Source organism: Kryptolebias marmoratus, linkage group LG1 (assembly GCF_001649575.2).
Source record: "Kryptolebias marmoratus isolate JLee-2015 linkage group LG1, ASM164957v2, whole genome shotgun sequence".
Taxonomy (NCBI): Eukaryota; Metazoa; Chordata; class Actinopteri; order Cyprinodontiformes; family Rivulidae; genus Kryptolebias; species Kryptolebias marmoratus.
The window spans coordinates 23,829,605-23,839,464 of record NC_051430.1 but is presented as its reverse complement, the minus strand read 5'-3'; the positions used below and the strand labels follow the sequence as shown (position 1 = coordinate 23,839,464).

Sequence of the window (9,860 nt, the reverse complement as noted above, 5' to 3'; positions counted from 1 at the left end):
CCAAAGGGGGCTGGGATTCCTGGAAAAGGGCGAACCAGGCGTTTGATTGACATTCGCGTCAGCCAATGGGCTTCGAGAATGCCGAGACAGTGATGAGGTAATTCATTGTGCAATAAGGAGGGGGTACGAACACATCCACAACATCAAGCTTCTGCATCAATGAGTGGATTTATGTTCATTTCAGATTTAAACACTTGTGTGCCCTATAGACACTGACAGCAAGTGTTTGTATTAAACATACTGTTGAACATCTTAATTTTAAACAGGTTAAAACGGTCCATAATAACACACGCATACACAAAAAGACCCATACAAAATCAGAAAACACAATAAAATTAGTGAAGAAGAAGGAAAAAAAATACTGTGTTTGCCACTGTTATAACTGTTCGAAAAGGAGTAGGAAAAGTGGAAACTGATTTAATCCACACCAATATGTAATATAAGATTATCAATAGTGTATAATTAGAAGCTCAAGTTAGTATTCATAGAAATGTTCATGATTTCTATACAAGGAATAGATATACACATGTTCAGTCCTTCAGCTAAATCCTGAATAGAGGTTATGAAAACTTTTAAATGATGGAGATCTCGTTTGCTTTAAAAAAATGTTTATAACTTGTCAACATACAACATACAAGAATTTCGTATATTCAGTTTACTTAGCATCTCAATTAACTTATCACAAAAAAGCTGTTTTAATAACTTTTATAACTAAAGTTTAGCATAATGCCCGTTTTATTTTAGGAAATTACACTTTTTTACCGGTAGATGGCGGCAGCTCTTCGATGGAGACACGCGCAATACGTAGAGGAAGAAAAGTGGGCGCGGTCTCCGTTAGCCCAACAGCGCCACTTTTAAGCGGTCGTTAAAAATCCACAACAACTTGACCGCAGAAGTTGTAAATAGTCCACAAAACAAAAACACACTTGAGAGTGTCGCTGTTAGAGCATCGGATTATACGTGTAAGTGTCTTTTTATGTCTATTTAATGCGCTTTATTAAAGTGTCTAAATCCCGCTAGGAACGTTTCCGTTAGAAACGGCACAAAAAAAAACAACGGTTGCCAGGAGCTTAGCTTAGCTAGCTAACATCAGTTTGTGGCAAATATTAAAGTGAAGTGAACATGGAAGTAGAAATATATATATATTTTACTGATCCGTACACGGTACATAAACCACTCGCAATCTTCTGATATTTGGTGTGCTGATTTTGAGCATCTTCTTTGTAATACGTTTTAATAAAAAGTGTTTATAGTTTGCAAGACGTTTTGAAGGCATTGTTAACAATAACACAAATAGGGTTTAAAATGAGACAGCTGTTTCATGTCATTTTATGACATCAAAACGTCAATAAACAAGTGTTTGGTAGTGAATAAAAGCTCATGGTCTTTTAAACGTTGAGGTGAGTGTCATGACTTGTTTTTGTTTGTTTACTAGGTGAGAGATGGTTCAAGATGGTGCTCAGATTCGGCGGCAGGGTGCTCATGACTTCATGGCGTACTATGACTTTGCCTGCGCCCGACAGGACTCAGTTCCTCTCCCTGCTGTTAAGACGAACCTTGACAAAGGAATGCTGGACTTTAATGGAGACAGGCTCAAATTAATAGACTGGACACCTGTTCTCCACTCTATATCCATCAACAAACACTTGCACCACATTGCAATAAGCAGCACAGCTAGTTTAGCTTCTGGAGATGTAGGTAAGGAATGACACTAAAGTATAATTTACAGCCACTGTATGGTAATTACATTTATTACAAAAATAATCTTTAATGACAACCAATTTTACATGTAAACACAAATTCTATTACTATCAATTTTAGATAAAAGGTACCATAAGTCTACTTTCAAAAGGAAGATCCCAGCCATTCGCTCCAAGGACATGACATTTAAACTGTGCAAAGCACTAAGAGAGTGTCTGACTGTCTCTCCCAACCTCAAGACTCTACAACTAAATGGACTTCCGCTGAGAGAGAGGGACCTCATCACTTTAACAAAAGTAAAAACACACAAGCTGAGTGATTTGCTCTGTCAGTATTAATGTTCTAGACACCATTCATTAGCTTTTCACTAATTTAGAAAGTCTGAGGAATAATTCTGGACCACCTTTTGTTAAGAGTGGTTACTGAAAACTGTGGTTTACCGCTCATTTTTTAAATTATGTGTTGGATGTAAAACCTGAGCAAAAACATTGTCGAACAATTGTTTATTTGAAGAGTTAAGAAAAAAAAGCATTACATTTCTCTTGTTCCAGGGTTTGGCAAAATGCCCTTCCTTGGAAAACTTGTCTCTGGCTAACTGTCCGATCTCTGATGAAGGCTTGGAGAGTATGTACTGTAAATCTAAGAAGTTTCACAACGTTCTCCTGTGCATCAGTTTGTTGTTTTCCTAACTTTTGTTTCCTTATGTTCCAGCCATTTGCCAAAGTGTTAAGTATTCTACAAGTATCAGGACAATAGATTTCACGGGATGCAGTCTTACATGGAGAGGGGCAGAGCATATGGCCAACATTATTAAGGTGTAATATCAGATATTTTTAAACATTAACTACCATTATAATTATAATGTGTTATAAGGGCAGTTATGTGAAATTATATCAGAAATTATCAGCACTCAAAACGAACGCACATCTATGCACACATTGTTTTTGTTTTAAGCATCAGGGAATGCAGAGGCATGGCACTGCATGGGCAGAGTCCCTGAGGTACCGACTGCCACAGTTCGAGGGGATGGGAGGTCTTCGTCGTGTCACCCTTAACTCTAACACTTTGATTGGGGATCGAGGGGCAGCTGCTCTTGCGCATGAGTTGGCTGAGGACCTCTGGGTTAAAGGTTAGTAGATGTACATAGTTTTAAAAGGTGACAAGACTTTGAATTAGTTACGGTTATACTATTTGTTGGACTGTGCTCAGGGTTTCTGTTTTTGTGACTTATTTAACAGCGGTGGATCTTCAGAGGTGTGGTCTGTCCAATGAAGGAGCTCGTCGTTTGCTGGAGGCACTGAAAACTAATTCTTCTCTGTGTGTGCTGGATATTCGTAATAACCCTTTAGTCGGTAAGTCTGTTAATGGGCTTTATTCTAAGCAACACTTAATATTGTGTGAACCTTATGGAGCATCTAGGTGGAACATTGGTAGATTTTAATTTAACAATTTAGCTGCTAAATATTAGAATTGTATTCTCTTGGGAAAATTCTATATTTGGTTTATAAAACTAAAAATACTTTGTCTTTTTTGACAGACAAAGTCCTCATTAAAACTGTGATAGAAAAAGTTCTAATGAATGCAGAAGGTCAGTCACCTGAGGTGAGTTTCTGGTAATGTCATCATTCAAATACCAAGGAAATAATAAATCCTAATTTAAGGGAATGAGTTTAGCATTTCCTTGTCTGTTTTGTATTAGTCTTCAGCGGTGCCTAGTACATCTCATGTCTTCTTCCTGTTGTGCTGCAGTACTGCTGGATCAAACCAAAATCCATAGAGTCACCAAGAATATCTGGTCCAAAAAGGCGAGCCATACCCAGTACAGTAAAAGGAAAACCTGCTTTTAAAATGGGTACGTGCAGTCTTTTTATTTCTCATAGAAGCATAGGCTCCTGAGTGTGATTCCAAATGGATGTAATCAATGTTTCTTGTCAATCAAAACAGATTATAGACATTTGTGGTAGTGACTATAAATTCACCAAGCATTCACCTGGTAATCTTTTACTGAAGGAATAACAACCTACTCTGACAGGAATGGCTTATACTATTTTAAAGTCTGTCTCTTTCCAAAGAGAGATTACAAAACAGTGTTCTTGGTGTGAGCAACACTAGCTAGTTTACAGACTCGGCTATAAACTTTACACATAAGCTGCACATAAATCAAAACAACAAAATGAAACGATTTATGCAAGAAGAGGTGCGCAGATCAAGAAGAAGCTCTACTAGCAGCGTGATGAAAGCGCCAGTTTTCTAATTTGTCTGGAGAAGAGAGTGAAAATGACAACAAATGAATCAATATTCTGTAGGAAGCCGTGTCATTTAGTGTCAGTGAATTGTTTTCTAAGAAATTGACAGAAATTAAATCGTTCTCAGGTGAAGACACTGAGGTGTCAAACAAACTTTTATTTATTTATTTTTTCATTTCAACAGTTAAATTGAGAATTTACGGAAAACAAAGTCACTTCCCATCTTTTACATAATCTACTTCTAGTTTCAAACTATTTAAATGATTTGAACCCTCTCAGATCTCAGTGACAAATGTCTTTAATAGCGTCACTTGTTCAAGCTCATTCACTTTTTGTAAAATGAAGAAAGTAGAATTTTGTAATATGCACCTGTTGTCATATAGAAGACTCCTTGCAGGCATTAAAGTTTCGTGTTTGTGATTTTTCCCAGTTGTTGACAAGCTCTCTCTCTCTGGTTCAGCCACTCACAAAGGAACATCTACAGGAGGACGGCGTTCAGGTGTTGCTCCGACAAAGACGTCCTGTTCCCACTCCTCCTATGTGCCGTGGCGAGCTGCTGCACGGGCTGGACGCCAGAGGTGAAGCTACAGCAGTGAAGTTACAGTTCAAATAAGTAACTGATTGGTTTGTGTAATTTAGTTTTTGAGTGTTTGATGTTTTCTTAAAAGTTAAAGAATGTACAGTAACTAAAGTGTGATCTGGATATTTTGGTCACATGGGAACTAAACTTATGTTGGACACTTTTGTTTCAGAGGTATGCCTCCTGGAATTACTGTTAAGAACCAAAGCTTTCAGGTAAGCTTATTATGAACATTGCTAAAACATGATCTTAATCCAGTTCAAAGAGCATTTCGGATCATTCACTGCAAGGATTTTTTCTGGACAAGAACTCCTTTAAAGAATATTTCTCCAGACGGTACTGGATTAGATTTACCCCTCTACAATGGATTATACGGCATGTGTTTTGCAATAGGGCGCAGCTTCTGTAAAGGTTACTGTGGAGTCAGATTCAGAGGAAGAAGAGGACAGTGATGAGGGTGAAGACGTGGTGGTGCAGGTAGAACAGAGGCTGTCTTCTCTTCGTCTCCAGGACAGGATCACCGGACGACATTTTGAGCGGGTTCAGGTCAGACATGTTAATCAGAAATAAAAATAATTTCAAGGCGTTTTTGCTCAAAGCTGCCTGGTTTTAGAAGTCGACCGAGGAGCTGTTTAATTTGAGCCTGTCTTCTCATGTTTGTCCTGTAGATGGAGCTGAAAGAGTGTCGTCTAAGGCTGGCAGAAGAGCACAGGGCGCGACTGAAAGCTGAGTCAAGGCTCATGGAGGTAAATAGACCTGAAAAATTTTACCTTTTTTTTCAGTTTGTTTGTTGAAGACAGAAATGCATTTGAAACTATCAGTTTTGATTAAAGAGTGCTGTGATTTTTTTCCTTAGTATGAACTGGAGAATTCCCGACTTCATGATGCCAACCGCTCCCTGTCAGAAGCACTTTCAGTCGTTGGCTCTGCAGCTGCACCACCTGCTTTCAGTGCTCTGGAAGATGAGGCAGTCCTCGAGAGCATTGAGAACTCATTTACCAAGTTCCATGCCTTTCTGGATCTCCTCAAGGATGCTGGGTGGGTAGTCGTAAATATTATGGGCTTTCTTTGTTCCTCTAAACTCAGCGGTGTCCTCGTAGCTGAAGGCTTTTTCTTGAACATTTGGTTTTATTACTTATCACTGGTCATTGTGTTTATTTGTGGGGTCACTTCTCTTTATTTAATTTAATTTTATTTAATGAAATTAAATTAAATTAAATTATTTTGTCATATCTTTACTTTTTTTAAAATACAAGAACAAAAGTTTATCATGAACATTCAACGTGTTTATTCATTTATTTAAGTCCAAAGAGGCTGCAAGTTGAAGTAGCACTTAAAAGGCATACTGTATCTTGCCAACTAGTAGCTGAAACATGTTGATTGTGCTTACAATTTTATGTTTTTATGTCGGTATTTGTGCGTTTATGTTTGCTTTGTTGGCAAAAATTGCTGCATGGAGCATTTAATATTTGAGCTGCATGATGGCTCAACTGTAAGAAGATTAGGATAAATGATAAAAGATGACAGATATCCTCTCATATGACTTTGGGTAAGATGACAAGTTTATTTTCTAAAATAATAAGGTTCATGTCTTGTAAACCTGCATTTTAAAAGAATGACCTCACTTCAGTTTCGTTCTGATATCCTCTTAATGAAACTACATGATGTTGTTGGATTCCAAACATTTGCATATCTGGTAAAAGGCCAACAGTTTCATTCTGATCCCAGTTTGCCTCACTTCTAGAAACTCCACTCATTTGGCCAATTTTATGTTTGTCATAAAGTTTGTAATATCATCACTATTGACAAGGTCTTATTTGCTTCCCTAAAACTACTATGCATTGTCAAAATCTCCCTATCAAAGCCAAAGTAAATTAGGGACAAACTGGATTCATTTATTTATTTTGGTATATTTAAGATTTTCCTATTGATTCTAGTTTCTAGTGTAAGTTTTTATTACATCGTTGAGAACCTTTTTTAGTTTTCATTTGCTTTGCATCTATGTATGCACCTATTTTTGTCATTTATTTCAGCATCTTTTGCAGTATTTCTTAAACAAAGTGCATATCTTATCTCTGGATCTTCGGTGATTTTAGTGAGTTGTGTTTCTTCACGTAGCCTAGGGCAGCTAGCTTCGGTGGCGGGGATTAACACGTCGGATTTCCAGCCTCTAGGAAAACCTCAGCTCTCCTCCACAGTAGGACCACATCTGGATGGTGCAGCGTCACTGACCATCGGGGAGTTCAGGGATGTTCAGGCAGAGACTGATGCTGCACCTTTGGTAAGGGCGCGTAACGCACAACTTGAGAAATATTTTTGTAGTTTTTATAATACAAACTAAATTGAGAGCTACTGTTTACCAGTTGTATTTTATTATGGCGTGTAGCCTTGTATCAGTATGTAGTTTTACCTCAGTACTTTCATTAGGATTTGCTTTGTAATTCAGCTGAACTGAAACGTGTTGAAAACAAGATACAATCGATTGATTTAATGGCAGCTGTATGTTCTTTTCCAATGTTTTTTAGACTCCAAGTAAAAATTAAACGTTACTGCTCAGAACTAAGTTTATAAAAATAACCTTGTGGTTTGAACATTTCTTAGAGTATTGTATGTTTACTAGCCAAAAAAAATGAGCTGGTTGTACTATTAATGGATTGAGAATGTCATTGTTTGACAGTTACAGCAAACCTCCACATTTGTTTTTGTTTTTAGGTGCCTAATCTCCCTGGTGGAGCAGTGAACGCCCCCACTCACAGATCTCCACCTCCTCTCAGGGATCCCTTGCATCAAGACAGACTACTAGACGTGACCTTTAGTCGTGCTGGAGGCGATAGAAGAGACCCTGTTGTGGATGAAGAAGGGGAACCGCATCAATATTTAAGGCCTGATATTCAGCCTGACTCAGGGTCTGAGCGCAGTTTCCGTAGCAACAAGTCCTTTGATAACATTTCCCTGGGAAAAACCTTCCAGACTCAACCGAGCAGCCGGAGGGGCGAAGCCAGCTCTTACAGAAGCAACAGTTCCCGTGAAAACGGCTTCAACAACAGTCACGTCACCCAGAGCAACGGGTCCCATGGTGGTTCGTCTGACAGCCTCAGTGAGATTATTAGTGACAGGGCAGAGTCTGTGGGGTCAGTGAGGTCAAGAAATCGTGGAATGGGACGGCTGGTGACAGTCAGTCAGTCGGGGTCAGAAAGGTCAGAGAGAAAAACTTATCCTGGGAGGGCCGCTCTGAAGCAGATCAGATCTCTGGGTGAGTCAGATGATGAGTCCTTCTGATACAAAACACTAACAAGTCGTTATACTTCTCTGGGATTTTTACTAATTTCTTAAGGATTTTTGACCTTTTTTTTTAGGTAGAGGTTTATTTTTATAAGACATAGCAGCAGAAGTGTTACACCTTCTGTATTTTCGTTTTTTTTTAGAGTCAAGCAAGAGAAGTAATGACTTTTGAGTTTTTGTTTACACCGAAAGTGTGTTAGATGTTTGAGTTTCCAAATCAACATCACCTCAATCAAGTTTTAATTCAGATTCAGATTACAATCTAAAGTGATCCAGCAGTTTAATGAAATTCCCTGATTCTTTCATGTGTTTTATTACTCCTTTGAAGCTCTATTACTTCACGTTTTTTAGAAGTCCTGTTGCGATTTTTGAGATACATTGATATGTATCATTTTGTTCATGTTGCTTCAATAGCCTGCTCAAATAACAAATCTGTGTTTTATAATAAACTTTGTGGTTTAACCTCCTTTTATATTCTTGTCTGTTTAAATGTTCAAAAGCTGCCAAAAGTTGAAGATTATACATTTGAGTGAATTTGGAGTTTGGAAGCAAAGCTGTAAGTGAAATTATGTAGGTAATACTGTGCAGTACAAAGAAGCAGTAATACTACATATTATATATTTATATCAATGCTGCAAATTCTAATAATGTTCCTCCATTCTCTGATACAACACTAAAGCTGCTTTTTTAGAGCACACTTTTTATTTCACTTAATTTTTTAACATCCAGCAGTGTTTTTATTATAGTATTTTAAACTTCCTCTTTTCCATTCCACTTTTATGTGTATTTCAAACTCAGTCTAATGCCATCTTCTTGTTTAATGCCTGTAGGTGCTGAGTATGGAGAGATGACGTACATTTCTTGCACTTTTGGAGCCTGTTATTTGAGAGTATGCACGTTTCCTCACTGACCACGACACACAAGCACAGGTCAAACAAACATTTGCCTGCAGATGAGACGAGGTCAGCTCTGTTTCATTGTCGGTTTTTATTGCCCAACTTTTTTTATTCAAACATTTGTCTTTTGAAAGGGTTTTTTTCCCTCCCAGCTCCAGTTGTGTCACTGGAAGTGCAAGAATGTTTGAGAGTTCAAATAAGATTTTTAAAAATCTATTTAAAAAGGGTAATTTTTTTATTCAGTTTATATATAATTCCCATATATATACAGTTCTCAGTTGAAAAAGAAAAGTGCTGTTGTGTATAAGATGAGTTTGCATTTTTGATAATCATTTTCGGTTGGATGTTTATGTCAAAAGACGAGATGACAGCTGTTTGTGATCTCTGAGCGCCGGACGCAGAACAAGCTCATCCCCTGCTTTGTTAAAACGATAATCTTATTGGGTTAAATTCAAGAAACATTTTGTTACATCCTTGTTGGACTAACAATAAGTTCAAATGTTTTTATTAAAGTTAAAAACAGGACTGTGTAGCGAGACGGGATTTAGTTACAGTGAAACTAAGTTTTATCTTTTGTCCATCTCACAAACTGAAATATCACCTCTAATTTTAACTCGTCAAAAATAAACACTGCAGGATAGATACTTTTACAATTTAACGAGTGAAGGAAGCATGAAAGACTCTCTGTGTTAAATCAGTCTGCACTTTTCAGCTGAGTGCAGATTTGTAAGCTGATGAGGGAACAGCAGCTAAAATTACCATCACTGAGGACACTGACGCACAATGTGCTACTTATGTGCTACTTGTGTAACAAAAGAATTTGGTTAGAAAATAGAAATGTACAGACGCTATCAAGCTATGGGAATTAAGTTCCTACTGAAGTAGCTTCTATATAAAAGCATTGTCTATAATATGTCTAATCCACTCAGTGTTTTTTCCCTTCCAGTTTGACGTTTCATGTTTTTTAGACGAGCCTTCAGAATTGGTAACTTGTCCCACACAAATATACAGGTGCTGGTCATAAAATTAGAATATCATGAAAAAGTAGATTGATTTCAGTAATTCCATTTAAAAAGTGAAACTTGTATATTATATTCATACATTACATACAAACTCATATATTTCAAATGTTTATTTCGTTTAATTTTGATGATT

The 9,860-nt window shown here is 37.4% G+C and overlaps 1 protein-coding gene across 1 annotated transcript; it reads left to right on the top strand.

Moving 5' to 3' along the window:
* Positions 1-819: 819 nt before the first annotated feature.
* Positions 820-8,281, top strand: cep78 (centrosomal protein 78). The gene is made up of 16 exons (XM_017412145.3): positions 820-962; positions 1,436-1,698; positions 1,822-1,997; positions 2,253-2,325; positions 2,413-2,516; positions 2,656-2,830; positions 2,940-3,053; positions 3,239-3,303; positions 3,451-3,553; positions 4,408-4,525; positions 4,700-4,742; positions 4,921-5,073; positions 5,196-5,273; positions 5,384-5,565; positions 6,646-6,808; positions 7,240-8,281. The coding sequence occupies exons 2-16, from the start codon at positions 1,443-1,445 to the stop codon at positions 7,804-7,806; spliced, it is 2,370 nt and encodes a 789-aa protein (XP_017267634.1). The 5' UTR covers positions 820-962; positions 1,436-1,442; the 3' UTR covers positions 7,807-8,281.
* The last annotated feature ends 1,579 nt before the right edge of the window (positions 8,282-9,860 follow it).